Below are 18,295 nucleotides of genomic sequence, written 5' to 3'. Positions count from 1 at the left end.
AACTAATGCAATAGGGGGTTTTGTAAAAAATGCTTGAAAATGTGTTAATTACTTTTGAAATTCATGACTTTGGAAACGTAGGTAATGCCATCTTCTTTGAATTCAAATACAGTGAGATATTTTAGGAAGATTGTGAATAAGCTTGTATTTGGCATTGACAATACATTTCAGTTAATGTAAGCCTGCAGTTTTTATCTAATTTGTTTGTTTCTTTCTATATTCCTTCGTATTTCTTTTGATAGCAAATTGTGAACCAAACGAGTTGGTTTGTATCGATGGAAGTGGTTGTTATGTATACCCTGACCAAGAGTGTGATGGAATATCACAATGTACAGATGGACAAGATGAGCAGAGTTGCACAGGTACTTTAACTAAACAAAAAATATTTAACAACTAAGTGAGACAAGGTGTAACTTTGATCATGTTCTCTCTTGTGACTTCTTGGTGAAAATGTCTTAATGAAGTTTCATTGCAAAGGGCTTTATCTCAGAATCATTAAACATGTTAAAGGTAAGCAAAGCAAGCATAACTCTTCCTGAAACATACCATTGAAAAACTGCAGACATGAACCTTCCCCTTGCAAATCATTTTTTTTTCGATTGTTGTAAACATTACTGAGAATGTGAGAGATTTGTTTGGTTGATTAAAACTGATAAAAGGTTTGCTTGTTTGATTAAAGAAAAGTTGTATTTTTGTGTTTTACATTGTTTGGTAATGTACCGTTTGTCCTAATATTTTTTACTGTAGTGATATTAATTGCAGTGTGTTCCGTTTTAATCAATTTATACGAAGGAAGGGTATATAAATAAGTCATCGAAACTATTATGCACTTTCTATGATGTTCATTATAGAAATTGAAATATCACTAAACAAGGTGACTTTTCATCCCGTTTCTGTTTTATAATTTGTTTGATTATTTTTAGTCGACAAGTAATCCCATATATCTTTGTCAAATCTTTTCAAACAAATAATGTTGATAAACATGTACGTTATTTTGATAGCAATAATAATATATAATCATATACAAAAAACATCTTGTTCCCAATGTCTATTACCAGATGGATGCCGTCCCGGTGAGTTGCCATGTGCGACAGGAAACGAGTGTTATAATGCTGTTTATCAGTGCGATGGATATCAAGATTGCACAGACCAATCAGATGAACAGGATTGTACATTAGGTGAATTTAATCAATACTTTTATTTTTAGACCTACTATTTCCTATTTATTTAGTCATTTCTGTTGCTTTAATCGTATGACCCATTCAAATATCAATGGGGACATGAATGAAAAATTTATGAATAAAAATTATGCATATATATCTAATGAAAATCCTTACAAAGTATTTATTGTCTATCTTGTTTGCTTCACTGGATTTATACCTAAGCATGCATTTGCTCAGCTAGCTAGCGTCTCCATTTTCTTTCCACACCTCTCTCTACGTTCCTGTCTATCCTAATCTCCCCCTCTCTCTTCCTTTTCCGCCTCCGTCTTTATTTCCCTTTTCTCCCATTCACATCGTCCAGGGGCCCGTTTCATAAAGGACTTGCAACCGTTTTAACTTTGCCATAATGGCAACTACCATGATAACAGGACTCGGCAGCCAATCATAATCAAGGTTTCCGTGGTAGTTGCCGTAATGGCAAAGTTACAACAGTTGCAAGTTCTTTATGAAACGGGCCCCAGATCTAGCATGCATACTTGCCTCTGAGCATGCAATGGTCAATTAGTGATTTATGTTTCTCTTCAATATTCAGAACTGGTGGTGGTAGACCTGACTGAACTGTCGGCTCCCTACGTCCTAACTAGTCCCAACTACCCCGACAGGTACCCACTCAATGCAAATCAGTCATGGCTGTTTGTTGCTTCTTTTGGATACAGGTAAGTACGGTACATTACTTTTCTTTACCCTCTCACGATTCCTTACATTTCCTCAGTGATAACTGAAATTTGATAATTATAGGACCACCGGTGCATATATGATTTTTTTTGCCTGGGTGTATGAAAGTAAAGGCGTGTAATCTGTCTTCTATTCTAAGCAACCAAAAGCATAATGACGGAACATGAATTGAAGGAAGATTTGAAAGATTCCGACACTGTTCTGTGATCCAATTTAACACTGTCTTTACAGACCAAGGATTGATGTCAACGACTTGTACACCGAGCCCATCCGAGATCTTCTAAGCTTCTATTCAGGCAGTACTCCGATCGGTCAGCCACTGGAGCTATCAGGTGCTATGACACGGTCAGGTATCATTACTTACCAGTCAAGCAATCAGAATCTCTATGTTACCTTCACCTCTGACAATGCAGTGTCGGTCAGGGGTTTCAATGCCAGTGTCATCCAGGAGTCAACGAATGGTAAGTCAGAGACTGTGTCTGGAATATAAGACAGTTTCCATGATTGTAATTTGTTTCCAGTACTTTGACTTTAACGGTTTTTTTTCTCCCTAGTTATTACAGAGTGATAGACTGAACATTGATCCCGCCCTCAAAAAGAAGGAGAAGAAGAAGAAAGGAATGAATAGATCAAAAATTTAAAAATGAATACAAAAATAGAAATGGAGGAATAACTAAAATAGGTCAAAAATCTTTTTAATAAATAAATAAAATGATATCTTAAGAAAGGAGGATATAGTTATAAGAATAAGATGTAGAAAGGAATAAGTTTCAACATTCATGAAATAAATTTCATACTATTGATAACCGAATATAATTTAAGCTGTGTATACTTCGAGTGATAGCATTCATATTACTAATATTTCATGTTGGGGGAAATTATAGGGGGAGGGGGGGGGGAGCTCCACTAAAATTTCACGCCACTAAAATTTCACGGACTTCTAGTTCTTCCTTCGAGACCAACATATTTAAGGAATTAATAAAGTGGCAGGAAAGAGAGATGTTCAAGCCATTGGAACCTTCGAACCCTTTTGGGATTATAAGACTTAAGAAAAATATTGCTAAACCTATAACACAACCGCATCTGACAACAATAATCTGCAACACAATATGCTATAAACTTTCAACTTTCTCTCCCTCTCTCTCTTTATCTGTATCTGTACCTCTTTACCTGAATTCCTATTTGATTAATAGATGTTCAATGTGATGAAAGCCAGTATGATTGCGGTGATGGAATGGTTTGTATGCCAACTGATAAATTGTGTTCCTGCCCTGTTCCTCCTACTGACTGTAATCCTCCTACAGGTTAGTACACTCCATCAGTCACAGTCAATGGTTTTATGATTCAGGATTCGGGAGTAAGGTCTGGGGAGTGTTTATGAAGGAAATGTTGGACGTTTTATCCGACAAATCCTGTTTTATCAGACAGTTACCAAAGTAACAGTACCTCTCAGTCAATCAGATTCAGGGAAAGTTGTCAGATCTGACAACTTGTCGGACAAAAATGTTGATGAAACGCTCCCCGGGGAAGTGTTTCATGAAGGGTTTTGTTGATGATTTACAAACAGCTGCAGGTGTTATAAGTTCTTGCATCTAATTGGACGAAAAAAAATTAGTAGTTAACATTCGCTGACAAAACCTTTTATAAAAAGCTCCCCCAACTTCATTAAGATTATGAGAAAAACAAATTGTCATCTATCAGCATTTTCAGTGAAACCATGGACGTTTCTTTGGAAGAGACCAACTGCTTCTATAACAACTGTCAGTGAATTACTGTACAGCACATAAATGATCATGCTTGGCGTAAAATTTGAAAAATAACCATACAAATTACTTACATTTAGGGATATTACGACAGGAAGTATAAAATGTCTCTTTCCGCCTGAAAATTATCTACATGTCATGACTGTATATCCTTAGTATATGCAGGCTTGCCAATTTATTGCTTCGTTTTGTTTATATTGCAGATTGTTTTTCTTGCGACAGCGGTAAATGTATTCCATTTGAAGAAGAGTGCGATGGCGAACATCAATGTGAATTTGGAGAGGACGAAAGAAATTGTTCACAAAGTAAGCCAAGAACTTGTTATCGTTTTCATGGAGTTCCAACATGATAAAGACTTAAGTTGTCACAATTCCCCCCTTTTTTTAAAAGAAGTCATATTATTTTTCATCATGCTAGTAGCCTATATAAGATGCAGGAAGAGATCATACATAGCATTAATAATTGCCTTATTTTTAGGAGTAAAATTTGCCTAGCATAATATTTCCAGCATTTGTTTTTCCGAATCGATCATTCCTAACAAGCATGAAAAAAATGATGAAGTATATCATTAGCTTATCTTTATGATAATTATCTATTATCTGATTATTCGGGGTTTTTTTTATTGATGCCTTTGTAATTGACAGGCCTCCGGGAATAATGATAGCCAGTATTTGCCATAAATACATCTTAAATCAATTGAATTTAGTGTCAAACATAATTAATATGATTTGTTCTCTTACAAGGGTGCGACAGTTTCCTTTGCAATGATGGTATATGTTTAGCCAACTCAACTGTGTGCGATACTGTCAATGACTGCACGGGAGGAGAGGATGAATCAGGATGCTCTTATCGTAAGTGTCTTTGTTTAACATGATAAATGAAATAGATAAACAGTATATCGAGGAAATTTTTGTCACCAGCACAAGATATATATATGAAATAACTATACAATGAATATTAAAAAAGGTATATATTCCTTCCCTCAAGATTCTGAGAAATGTTCAATCAATCTTCCATTGAAAATTAATAATTTCCTATTTGTATTAAATCCTCAGTCATCGAAATTTAGGGGGAAGGCAAAAGAAGCCATCAGTTTCGTAGAGGAGCCTATTGGAGAGGGCTTTCTCAGCCCCAGCCCTCTCCCCATCCCTAGATGAACCAAAGTATATCATGATATATGTCACAATTATGATAGAATACGTTCACATCTACTTTAGATTAAACAACAGTATTTGTTATAAAGCAGGATTACGGGTAATTTTCAAACTTACTGATAATCTATCACTGCTGCAGCCACATTATGATATTATATTCAAACCATGATGAAGTTTAAATCCTCTTTTTTACTTTCATACGTATATGATATGAAAAGTTAACACATAGATGCACAAGAAAAGTTTGAAATTTCAATGTCAAAATCAAGTTGCACAGAAAAATTATCCAAGATTTGTCAGAGTTGAGGAAGCTTGCGGGTTTCAGGAGTTGTTATGTTGTGCTTCTTTCAAAACAATCTCTGAATGAGAGTCAAGAGAGATTTACAGATAATTTTCTGTGATGTGACACTTACTGGGTTTATATTTGAAATCTACCATGCCCAAACGACTCGCTTAGTAAATCAGTAATTTCTTGCTTCTCTTACTTTTAGTGTCAAATTTTGTAATAAAAATGTATTTGTTTTTTGTGATATCTTAAAATGGGTTTCTTTTATCGAGGATGCACCATATAATACAATATTCCTCGCCTGTTCTTCTTCCTCTTTCCTCCTTTTATCTCTCTCTTGTAATTCTCCAAACATGACACCCCAAATATGGAACAAGCTAACCAAATAGATGTTTCTACCAGTAAAAGTGGAGGAGACAAAATGTAAGGGAAGATGTACATTATTCACTGGAAAAAGGAATAAAAATCGTTAGTGAAAATGATTATTTTCTCATTTTTATCTTTCTTAAGCTGTCGGTGAAGAAACTGTTTACTTATTTAATGGAGATATTCCCTATCAATTGACATCATATGGCTACCCTGCTGAATACCCAAATAATGTCCACTACACATGGAAATTCCTTGCTGGATTTGGCTTCAAGGTATGTTTCATATTTCCGAAAATATTATCAACCATTATAACAGTACTTATGGCAGCATGGACATAATGCTCTCTCTATGTAACTTTATGATACACATTCGCATTCTTGATTATTTAGTTTGCTTTTTTGTACAGACACTCATTTAATCTAACATTATTGGTTGTAAAGCAGTTCAAACAATCAAGATTTATTGCATATTAACCAAGCATCTGCTTATGCTTTCTCGTAATAGGCGTATCAAATGTAAGTGCATCATTACATTATTAAGGTATCATGAAAGATTATAGAAATCTGCATGGGAGTGTATAATCACTAAACAAATCCGGGGGGGGGGGGCATTAAATTGTTCATCTTGAATGAACAAGGTAATGGTTTAGCTGTTGCTTAAGTTTGTTTTTTAAGTGCATGTCATAGAAATAACTCATCATATTTTACCAAAGTGCATAATATTCTCAATAGGAATTTTCTTTTCCTGCCCTTAACAGATTCGCCTTCAATTTCAATTCTTCTCCACACACGATGCAAATGATTATGTCATAATTGGAGATGGCAGTAACACTAGTACTAATCCCTTTATGAGGCTCTACGGCGGTGGGTTTGTCCCGCAAGAAGTTCTGTCACAAGGTGGCGACATTTGGATCACCATGGTAACCAACCAGAATTTCAGATCTAGTGGATTCTTTGCAAATGTTACTGCTGTGCTAGAAGATGGTAAGTGTATTTCCCCTGAAATGCAAAGTCGACCCTAACATCAAGATGTTGTGTAGAAACAACCCCTCTCCCACAAAAAGATAATAATAATGCAAACGTTCTACTGTAATCCTCATCAAATAAGATGTAAGTTATGAGAGTCATAGCATTGCAGTGACACCATTAAATTGCAATATATGAACATTAGGAGAGCTAATTATGCACATATTATTCTTTATGTATTTTATTAATGATATTTCAATACTCTATTTTAGTTCTTATTTATTTGACATGTTTGAAAAGGGAAATCTCCAATGAATAATAGAAAAAATATGTATTGATGATCTTCTATGATGAATGAGGGGTCCTGGTATGATTAAGTTATTATTGTAAGCAGGGTGGCGATCAGAGGGATAGGGTAAATCTTTAGAACTGAACAAAAACAAATTATTTTCATTGCCATGACAGGGATTGGCATCACAAGGGAGGCAGCAGGGGGTGAACACCTCAAAGGATTTTACAAGAAATAACCCCTATCATCCTATTCAGAATATAAATGAGCCATCTTCAGGTCACCCCAGCCCCCTATTGCAGCATTTGGTTATTGCATCATATTCAATCCATCACTTACAGTAGATTAATTCATCTTTGTCACTGTCAATGCTGGATAAAAATCAAGATACACCATCTTTATACATCAAGTTTGTTGTATTTTCAGAGGAGCTTGGACCATGCGCCCCTAAAGATGTGCAGTGTGGGGATCATGTATGCATACCGGGAGAGAGGCTTTGTGATGTTACTCCACATTGTGTTTTACCATCTTTTAACCCTGGCTGCCCAGTTTTCATTGGTAAGATTCTATTCAAATATTTACACAATCATAATAGGACACCGCATTCCAGAGATTTTGGGTAATCCACTCAATGTTAACTTTGCTTTGAAAGAAATCGACACACTCATTAAAAATGTACTAAAATGTGAAAATCAAAGTGCCCTATAAATATCATAACAAACCATTGTGCCCAAATGATAATTGATTATTCAATTGCTACTTCTTGGAGGGGAAGAACTCTTAACATTAATAACATTCCATAGTTGAAACTCATTAGATTACTCATAATTTGAAATTTGGGGAATCGATTTATAATCATCTAAGTGGGTTTCATTAAAAAACTGCCATCATATATCCCGAACAGATATGACATATTATCGAATAACATTCTATAAATGATTACTTTGAACAAACAAATAATTATTAATGATTTGTGACTAATCCAACATCAAGTTTTTGTTTATGATTATTATATTTCTATTTTCATGGTTATCTTTGAATGTCATATAGAAACATCATCCACATTACTGCCAATGGGCAATTCCATGCAAGAAAAATAAGTCTTTTTGCAAAATTTTATGTTTTTACATTTGTTCATTATATATATGCATATTGGTTTCTGTACAATATTAAGTTCTATCATATTGAAGAAATTTCTGATTGCGTTAAGCGGGGGCATTGGACACGTCAAATTTCTAGTTCAACCTGCTGTCCACACATACAAGAAACTTTGATCTGTTCGTACAGGACTGATTCACCCAGGAACAACATGTTTTTGTTAGTTTATTATTACCACAAAACAAATCGAACTTCTTCATTTGTTTGGACAGCAGGTTGGTAATGTGAAAGTGACTGATTTTCTAGCATGGGTTGCCCCAATAGGATTGACCTCTGATATCGCGGGAGTCTAGAAATGAAAATCCACTCAGTTTTCATTTGGATTTTTGTTATTGCGAGAACTATATGAAATTAATATCAATACTTTTATTTCATTGATGAACAGAGCTTGGTGGAGTTGGCAAACAATACCAACCTATGACATCACCATTCCTAAAACTTTACAGTTCCAACTTCCCTGCTCGTTATGATAATAACATCGACGCTACCTTGTACTTGACGGCAATGGCTGGGCAGCGTATCCTTGCTGCAACGGTTCAATTTGATACAGAGGAGGGATATGATTTCCTCACGTTCTATGAGGGACACAGCACCGATCCAAGCCAGCAGATTGCAATACTTTCAGGACTCTTACCAAATCAGGTCATTATGTCAACGGGGAACAGGATGACAATTGTGTTTCAGAGTGATGAGACATATGCCTTGTTTGGATTCTATTTAGAGATTGAAGGGCAGGCTACGGATGGTAAGTAGAATGGCGTACTATTCAATAGTAGTGTGGTTAATCGAGTCCTAAAATGAGATGAAGCTCTTTCATGAACAAATTGATTATTTTTCAGTAATTATCACAGTGTATCAGAAACGATTAGATCTTCCACAGTGTCATGTTCCCCAAGTTCCCAAAGACTACCAGCACTCAGTGATGGCTCATAAGTCTTACTGATATCTCATTGGATCTCATTTGATTTCTCTCAAGCATGACCGAGCACAAACCTAAATGAAATTATAAACCACTATGCACATTGTGTCACATTTTGATAAAAATAAATTCTAATAAAAATGTCCTTTTTCTGTCTGGTCTCTGACCAAGTGTAAAGGAGGTGAATCAGGCAGCAGTCATAAACCCTAATGATGAATATTTGCAATATGAATAGTCAGTACTTCCTCTATTAATAGGGATGACATATCAATATATCTGTCTGATTGGCTGGAAGTAGGATTATGCTTATGATCATATATTTTATGTAAAGGCCATGATCCGCTTAAAGACTTTCATTGTTATGATAACCATTATTGGTCCGACTGAGCTCCAACCAAACAAGATCTTCGAGGTCACTAACTGAACAGTCAAGAAAGTAAATTACAGCAACTCAAACTTATTGTAATAAACAGCAGAATCTGATGGGGAGGGGTAAAGTGAAGATGATTAATTACAATTTTAGGTAAGGGAATGATAAGAAATTGAATTGACTTATTTTCAAAGATCTTGCATTTTCCATCCTTAAATGAAACACTTATTATTTGTTGCAATATCCCTTAGTAATGAAATGTTGATGATTATCGACTAAAATCCCATCAATCTCATTCTTCATGTCTGTCTTTATGTCTATTTCTTAGATTCATGTTCTAGTGATGAGTTTAGATGTATGAATGGTCAGTGCCGATCTTCTGATTTAGTTTGCGATGGAGAGATACACTGTATTGACTTTTCAGATGAGGACAAATGTCGTAAGTAAATTTCCTATGCCATTTCTTCACTCTTTAAAACTATTCTGAAATAAAGAATAAACTTCATCTCTTGTCTTTGATTCTAACTGTCCCTTTTTAACAAGTTATCATGATTTACGTGAAAATAATTAATTGCAGTAGATATACAATATAGGCCTACTCAACATTGGATCATGTACTGACGAACTGTTCTCAACCTCAGTGTTGCTGTTCATGTTTCATCCCTCTATGGAAAATTCAACAATGATAAAGGATTACTTTAATCAACTATCAGTGTTATTGCTGTGGAATAATTATACAACATAACACCCCATAATAATCACCAGCCTTCCCATGTCCTCTATCTAGCTACATGTCAGCCAGTCCCTAGCCAGTGCTCAAGCATTCTACCATGGACCGCAACCGTGTTCCCCAACACCCGCTTCCATACTGAGTCTGAAGCCCTTCAACGCTACACCGAGCTTGAGTCTGCTGCCCTGTCCTGCAGCCCTTCATCTGGTCAGCTCCTCCTCTGTGCGGCTCTCTTTCCAGAATGCCCGCATTATGGTACAACAAGGAACTTGTGCCCGTCTGTTTGTAATGAAGTGATCACAGACTGTCCGCAGCTGGCAGAGTTCTCCAATGCTTGCTCAGGAAGCACTGTGGTCGATGATAACAGTGGAAATCCACTCTGCGAGGCTCGTACTGGAGGTTAATCACAAATTTTCAATTGTGGACAGGGATAATTTGGGGTGGGGGTGTGGATCAAAAATAATAAATCACAAGTGGGATGAACCATCTAAGAAAGATGACCATAAAATATATATCATGACACTTTTTTCCCAATCACATTATGACTTTTTAAATCTTTCCCAGTGAGAAGAGAGATGGGGTGGGAAGATATTCTTGCATTTGGTGTGCAAAGAATTGAGGCATTACAGCTTTTAATTTCAAACCAACTCTCAAAGGTCATCATAGCAAAAGGTCTGTAATTACTGTTACGATTTTGTAACAAAAAAAAATCTCAGATGGGTAAAGTATGAACAATAGAAAGTTAATCTATTCCCACCATTTGAAACATTAGCTTCAAATCTTTGACCCATGAAAGTTGGTTTTGAACTCATGTTTAGAGCTCGCACCCAATATAAAATTTTTAGATTCACATAATCTTATATAATTTTCATTCTCTCTACAGATTACTTTAACACAGAAGTGTGTGGAACCCGACCAGCCTACCAGGGAGACTCTGAGGTTCAACCTCGTATCATAGGAGGTACCTATGCAGAGAAGGGAGAGTTCCCTTGGATTGGAACACTCCAGAATGAAAATGGAGAACAACAATGTGGGGCTTCACTCCTCAATGAATATTGGGCTATTACAGCTGCTCACTGCACGTAAGATTGAATATACTCCTTTAAGAGAATGATTGAAAAAATACTCTTAACATTAAAGCATAAATGTTAGAAAATTACAATTGTTTGTTTGAAATCTAAATGCATAATACATAATTCATTGTTTATTTGTAGAAGGATTATAGCTATCTTAATAGGGACCTTTCAAATAAATAGAGTTTTATCAACCAGAACCCTTTTCCTTGCCTTAAAACCTTTTAATTAGAAAACGTGCAATCACTGAGACTTTTTTTCATCTGGTCAAGAAATTTCAAGAATATCCCCAGCACTATAAAAAGTGCAAGCATAATTTGCCAATCAAATGTAGAGGAACAGATGTCTTAGGTTCATATTTTAATGAAATGATTTAAACAATTTAATGTAAATAGGCTCAATGTTTTTTGTTCCTCCTTTCCACAGCGGCGTTTACTCCAGCATCAGTTTTGGTTACTTGAAACTGGACACACCAACTAATTACAGCGTTTCACCACCTATTGCACAAATCATCGACCATCCAAACTACTATTCAACATCAGGCGGTGACGATATCACTCTCATTAGATTTGAAGAGCCAGTCGAGATCAATGACTATGTTCGACCGATCTGTCTACCGTCAGCTAACACCAGTGAGACACGGGTGTATAGAAGGTGTTACGCCGCTGGTTGGGGCACTCTTGCTTTTGGAGGTAAGATGGGAGTTAGGTGTAGTTTCAGAGAAGTCATGAAAATAATTCTATTTAAAGATCAAAGGAAAATAATCCTCAAATGGTAAAGATTATTATAAGAATTATCTATTGTTATTTCATCAAACATAGGCCTATATATACCTTTCATTATGGCCATTTTGTCAAGCATTGTTTTCTTTTTTTACGAATCAGCTGCACCATTTAGATTAAAGGCCAGATCAATAAACGATTAAATCAATTATTGCTTGTTAACTGCAATGCTTCTTTGCCAGAAAAAAAAAAACTTTTCCGAAAATAGTGATCTTGAACTTGATTGAGAGCCATGAATAGCGAGGGAATCCCCTATAAAAGGAAAAGTTATCATAATAGCTTGTTTTTGTAATGGAGCACTGGGAAATATCTTCCATAATATTCACAGGTCTTCATGATTGATTCATCAAATAATAATTTCTCATCTTTGATTTCATTTTCTAGATGTTGCTTCTAATGACCTTCTAAAGGTTTTGCTTGGCATTATTGATAATGATGAATGTGATCAAATGTATGGCGACGTTATTCCTTCTAAAATATGTGCTGGATACAAGAGTGGCGGCTATGATTCATGTAATGTAAGTAGTTTCTATTACAACTTTTTTTTTTTCATTGATGTGAGAACTCTTTCTGTTTTGTATGGGGGTGGCAAATGATTGCCAATATAACAATAACACCAAATACTCTTTTTTTTTCTAAATTGTCAAAAACCGTAACGAAGCAAATGGTAAAGTATTTGCAGTAAAGGTCATGACTGGAAACCTAATATAACTTACTTGATTCACCATTTTTCCACAAGAAAACAAAATGTAACTCGAATGATATGATTTCTTAAACTTTGTCTCATGATCCTTGCTGAAATGGATCCATTACATTTTGTTACACTTCCAATTTTAGAGCTACATGCAGAATGTATAAGAAGACTAGCTCATATACCACTTTCAATAGAGTAGTAAACTAGTTGTACCGGTATACTGAATGCAGACTTTCTTAATGTCATTCCCTATCTTAACTATTCAAATCTGTATTAACTTTGATAAATCATGTGATTTATTTGACAGGGTGATAGCGGAGGACCTCTCGCTTGTGAAGGAGATGATGGAAGATGGCATCTTATTGGTATTACAAGCTATGGAAACTTGGGCTGTGGAGATCCTGGTTTCCCCGGGGTTTACACCCGTGTAAGCTCATTCCTTGATTTTATCTCCGACACGATTGAGCAACAAGATCCATAGTAAAGACTACCAAACAACAATGTCCCTAGTAGTGATTGAAATAACTATGGTCAAGGACGAGGGCAGGAACATGGATTATAGCAGGAGTCTGGCCGTTTATAGGATGAAAAAAAATGTCGGATAAAAGATTTGACAAGTCTTTTCATTAAACGATTCCCTGGTTGGATTGTTCTCTTCTGATCTTGGTGAACAGTACTTGTAGTCTGCATTTAATAACATAACTACTGGAAATGGCTGATATTCAACAGGATACAATACAAAACGCATGTAGACTGCGGTTTGTTACTACTTTTATGCATTATTTCACTTTCAAAAGGTGATGAGCACCAAAAAGCCAACGCAGACAATTTGACCAAAATTGTGAGACATTGCACCATATTCAGGCTGGATCCATATGGTTTTTCTCATTGTAGTATCACAAAAGATTTGCCATTATTGTCAATTCTTTGAAGTGCCATGACACATAGAGGCCTTTAAATTCTTTTGAAATATCACTGAAGCTGTTTAGAATGATTGATGAATTTGTATTCAAATACATGATAATTCTTCCAAAGTCAATTTGAATATTACACTTTTATATACCTATGCAATTAAAATGAGATAAAAATATTGAAAATGCAAGAATTATTTTCAACAAACATATCAATTATACATGTACAGATGTGCCATATGAACTTGATATATGCATGGAGTTAGGTGTTAAGCCTATGGGATAAAATATAGGCCTATTGGGTTGTGATTTTTTTTAATCAGTATGACAATCTTTAAGATTTAAAGTGCAGTAAAATGATAAATCATGAAAATGATTAGATTTTAACATTTGGTAGCCTATATGCACTATATTTTCCATTACAAATTGATTCAATGAGATGGCAGTAAAACTGCATTTGTTACAAAATACCTGTACATGCCGTAGATTTCATTCAATGGTAGTCCACTAATCAACCAGGTGCAATAGAAAATAAATAACGCAAGAAAGAATAAGACATATATTTTTTTTATTTATTGTTTTGTATGTGAGCTCCACATGATTTCAGAATCAAGAATAGATCATACCAGTTGATTTTTATTATCTAATTCAATGATATTGATTTTTAACTAGTACTGCAGTCAGTGCAGTGCATTAAAGAATAAATGTGTTACAAAGAAATGTGTTAGAAATAACATGAGTAACAGAATGTGCTTCATTGCTGACGTAAAAATTATCATTATTTTTTTTTGTTTTCTTTGTTAGTGTTGGATTCAAATGTATTATATCTCGAAATATGATGTATCCATTTAGAATGTGTTGCCAATTTAGAAGTATCATCCTTAGTGGTATGATAGAGGTGCTACATGTATGGTCAATTTTAAACTTTTAGTGCTTGTAGTATGTGAGAGTGTACTGAATCTATGAAATACGTCTTGTTAACGTATTCATCATTCATACAAAGAAATATATATAAACAAAAGAAATGATGGAAATTTTAATACTCTTATGAAATTGTTTTGTACAAATAGCATGTTTTTCCTGTTTTGTCAAATCTTTCAAAATCGTCTTTCATGTAGAAATACTTTGTAAAAAAATTGTCTTTCATGAAATTGTCTTTCTAATTACATGTATCTATCAAATCTTTCTAGATTGCACAAAATGGAATCCCTATTTCATAGGTCATTCAAGTATTACATTTTCTAAACATGGAATATTTGATTTGTTGTTCTTCCAGTTGGTAAATTAATAGCCTATGATTCAGATATCTAGATATTAATGAAAAATGAAAGATATTACCTCCTACCACTGTAAATCTAATATCGGAATTAAATAATTATGAATTTTGCATGGGCTGATTACAAAATAATTTTGATCAGTTACATTTCAGAGGTTTTAGTTATTTTATTGATATTGCAATGCACATGATATAGTGAGATATAAATAGGGGTGTGCAGGCCATTCACATGTAGTAGAGTTTGCAGGCAAATAGAAAGTAACATACACAACTTCACTTGTATTCGCCAGTGTGTATCACCATTATATAATTAGTAAATTATATCCAGTAGTTGTCTTTTACATCATACATTCCTCTTGTTCATTTACACAGTGCTCATAATTCTATATTTTCCTATACATTCTATGTTCCTTTTTCTGTGGTGTGCAGATACATTTAGAAAGAGATAAAATCATCATGGACATTGTACTTTCTTATTCTTCATGGGTTTTTTTTACAGAGAAAGCGAGATAGAGAAATAGGGGGTTGGGTGGAAGTGAGAGGGGAAGGAAGGAAAAAAAAGAAATTAGGAGGGAGGGAGGGTAAGCCTGAAAGACAAGGGGGATGTTTGAAAGAGCGAGAGACAGAGATAAATAGATTGAGAAGGTAATGAAATTTTTCGCTGCCAGTTTTTTATGAGTTTTTTTATTTTCTCTATCTCAAGTTGTATAATTTAATAGCTACATACTTCAATTTCTTCCTATTATAAAGGGAACAGAGAAGGGCACCTTTAATGTAAAGGGGTTTTGTGCAGTACTATATTTAGATTTATCTCAAACCCTCTTTCTTTCTTTCTTTCTCATAATCATTCTCTTTCTTCAAATTAAAACTTGCACGTGACCTCATGATCTTGATTCCAAATGAACATTCTTTACAAGATGGAGTCTACAGAAGATATGCCATGTATATTTTTACAAGAAACGTCTTCATTAGGTTTGTTTCCAAGTACCTTCATACATTAATAAGGAACTGTACATAATACACAGAGATAAACATGATACAAAATCAGTTTCTTTACCAGGAAATGTGTACAAGACTTCTATTTTAACTGTAAAAGAATAGGAAAAGATCAATTGGCATTTGAATGTTTGATATCAATATGAGTTCCTATGATTCTTAAGAAAACATATTTCAGGGTAATCTTCTGAAGTTTACACCCCAGATTATTTATACACATTTTATTTGTTATTCTATATTTTTCTGGATTCAAATGTTTGCATAAGCTACCCTTTAAATGAAAATGGTGTTCACAATAGACCAGTTTGCAGAAACATCTTTTACGTGTGGGGAGTTTTGTGAAAAAATATTTGAAACCATAAAGATTAAAAAGCTCAAAAGAAATAACCAAAGAATAAATCAAACTAAAAGTATACCGCACAAATTTACTCTCCTTTTTAACAAAGAAAAAAATTGATACTAAATGTAAGTATCTTGGACAAATATCATTATTTAATTTTGTTTTACCCATAGTATAATTTGCAAAAAAAAATTAAGAAAAAAATTTAACATATGATCAAACTTAAAAAAACAATAAATGAAATATTGTTTAATTGCAGATTCTTCATACAAATGTTAAGGCCACCGCACAGCTTACGACCCGACTGGTCTGCGACTGAGTGAGGGGAAATGAATCGCAAGGTAGTCATAAGCCTTGACACCGCACACCTTATGATCAGACTTCCATGCTGTCTACGACTCACACATGCGCCTTTTGTTTTTTGCTATAGCAACTGAGAAAATGACACTACTGCGTATGTGCGCTGAATATCATGTACGCGTCGGTATTCTGCTGTCTGATTGGCTGGAAGATGGATTGACCTTGCGATCCAGTTGTAAGGATTTAACATGTCAAATCCTTATGATTTTCCTTGTGATTTGTCTCTGACTGGTCTGCGACGTCACATCTCCCCTCACTCAGTCGCAAGCCAGTCGTAGACCAGTCGAATCGTAAGGTGTGCGATGGCCTTTAGATAAGATTTAAACATGATCACTAAAACTGAATTAGAATGTTTGAATTTTACATTAAAACTATTGTCTGGGTCAATAACTATTAATACAAATATTAAAGAACAAATTTTCAGCCAACATGCACATATACACATGTACATTGTATGTAGGCCACTGAACTGGTAATGTGTAGAAGAAAGAAAATACACACAAGCAAAGTTTCGCCAGCGAACTTCCTGTGTCATGTGAATGCCGCCATATTGGCAGGTCAGGTTTAAGACAGTATTACTCAAACACTAGAACCTGTACATATTCATAAAGCTGTTTTAGGGGCTCATCACAGGGCTAAAGGTTTGATCATAATTATGACTATGAAATAAGCCTACACTCAAAGGTATACAGGTATACCAAAATTTAAAATTAATTTCTCTTGTCCTCTGCTTATTTTATGATTCTTGATATTAACAAAAATAGTTTTTGAAAAGAAGGGAAATAAGTGCAGAATGAATTGCAGCCTAGATTGAAGTTTTTAACAATTTTAAGTGATTTGATTGAAATGACACACACAGTTCACAAAAACTCACAGATACAAGTTTTCAAGGAACAGCAACATTGTCTGCAGCGATGGGTAAGATTTCATCAGTCTTTTTCCTCCAGTTTTCAATGCTCTTAGAGACAGCACACCATATCTCTCCATGATGAGGTTCAGCTAAGATACATCTGTCTCGTACTGTCTTCTGTTGATCCTGATGGAAATATATCAGAGATGATCAATGCACATTGTATTAGAGATAATATACAGCGGCCTAAAATATTTTCCAAATCACATGTTCCCATAAATTTTTCACTAAGGACCATATCATATCATTATCATTATTATTGGGTCTCCTTGAAAATCAAAATGATATTTCCTCTTTAAATCACATCAGTCTCATGACAGGAATAGTGCGATTATGAAATTGTTTATCAACATTCTTTTGAGATGCATCAAATTTTGTTGTGACTTGCATAATATTTTTGCCTCTTTTCAATGAGCATGGATTACAAAAAAAAATGCAAAAATGGTAACCAAATTCCCCAATTACATTTGCACCATTAGGCCATCTATGTAATCTTATTCATAAGTTGAGTGTGACTATAAATTTTACACTATAAATGATTTATTAATGCTTACCAACCCTTCCCATGGGTATGTATAACTTTTCATTTATTTTCATCATTTAGGAATCTTTAAGGATAACTGCAATATCCCTCTGAACTAGTTCTCTATTTAAAAAAGATAAAATACTTTCTAGATATCCCATGTTGGATATTTTCTATAGAAAAAAAATAATAGCAGATACTGCATTAAAATATCATCCTTAAACCCAACAAGTGGAACGCCTCTGGCAGTCTCGCCTGCATTACGCGATTTAATATAGCAGCAGTGCTAACTTTGAAAACTACTATTAAATAATCATTCACAAAAACACCATTCATATAATGACATAATACCACGTTCATTGACCATAAATGACATTTGAACGGTGACTTAAGACTTGTCAACTACACCCATGTCCACATTTCATTCACTCTATCCATAAACTTTCAAAGTTATGATGGCAATTCAACAATTACCCCAACATGGCCTAAGTTTATTGACCTTAACTGACCTTTGACCTTGGTTTTGTGA

At 34.6% G+C, this 18,295-nt stretch overlaps 2 protein-coding genes across 12 annotated transcripts in view; one reads left to right on the top strand and one right to left on the bottom strand.

Moving 5' to 3' along the window:
- The window catches only part of LOC129256860 (atrial natriuretic peptide-converting enzyme-like), a 31,949-nt gene extending 16,855 nt beyond the window's left edge, over window positions 1-15,094 (top strand). For all 9 annotated transcript variants that reach the window (XM_064095135.1, XM_064095158.1, XM_064095140.1 and 6 more), the window contains 17 exons: window positions 243-362; window positions 1,059-1,178; window positions 1,756-1,879; window positions 2,130-2,359; window positions 3,092-3,202; window positions 3,865-3,966; window positions 4,405-4,512; window positions 5,612-5,742; window positions 6,228-6,453; window positions 7,151-7,282; window positions 8,268-8,627; window positions 9,500-9,610; window positions 9,959-10,300; window positions 10,785-10,983; window positions 11,401-11,666; window positions 12,141-12,274; window positions 12,758-15,094. In XM_064095135.1, coding sequence (XP_063951205.1) covers window positions 243-362; window positions 1,059-1,178; window positions 1,756-1,879; window positions 2,130-2,359; window positions 3,092-3,202; window positions 3,865-3,966; window positions 4,405-4,512; window positions 5,612-5,742; window positions 6,228-6,453; window positions 7,151-7,282; window positions 8,268-8,627; window positions 9,500-9,610; window positions 9,959-10,300; window positions 10,785-10,983; window positions 11,401-11,666; window positions 12,141-12,274; window positions 12,758-12,931 — 2,990 coding nt within the window. In that variant the 3' untranslated portion in view covers window positions 12,932-15,094. The remainder of the gene's footprint in view (window positions 1-242; window positions 363-1,058; window positions 1,179-1,755; window positions 1,880-2,129; window positions 2,360-3,091; window positions 3,203-3,864; window positions 3,967-4,404; window positions 4,513-5,611; window positions 5,743-6,227; window positions 6,454-7,150; window positions 7,283-8,267; window positions 8,628-9,499; window positions 9,611-9,958; window positions 10,301-10,784; window positions 10,984-11,400; window positions 11,667-12,140; window positions 12,275-12,757) is intronic.
- Window positions 15,095-15,562: 468 nt separating this feature from the next.
- Window positions 15,563-18,295, bottom strand: part of LOC129256854 (pre-mRNA-processing factor 6-like) — a 28,908-nt gene continuing 26,175 nt past the window's right edge. The window contains exons 24-25 of one of the 3 annotated variants that reach the window (XR_010292659.1): window positions 16,603-17,369; window positions 15,563-16,288 (exon numbers count right to left, since the gene is read on the bottom strand). Coding sequence is in view for 1 of the 3 variants with exons in the window: in XM_054895050.2 (XP_054751025.2) it covers window positions 17,220-17,369 (150 nt within the window). In the remaining 2 variants the exon portion in view is untranslated. Of the gene's footprint in view, window positions 17,370-18,295 lie in introns of all 3 variants that reach the window. The other 2 variants (XR_010292656.1, XM_054895050.2) reach the window with 2 other exon arrangements.

Source organism: Lytechinus pictus, chromosome 1 (genome assembly GCF_037042905.1).
Source record: "Lytechinus pictus isolate F3 Inbred chromosome 1, Lp3.0, whole genome shotgun sequence".
Lineage (NCBI taxonomy): Eukaryota > Metazoa > Echinodermata > Echinoidea > Temnopleuroida > Toxopneustidae > Lytechinus > Lytechinus pictus.
Note: the sequence above shows the minus strand (reverse complement) of the source record. Positions and strands in the feature narration are given on the sequence as shown.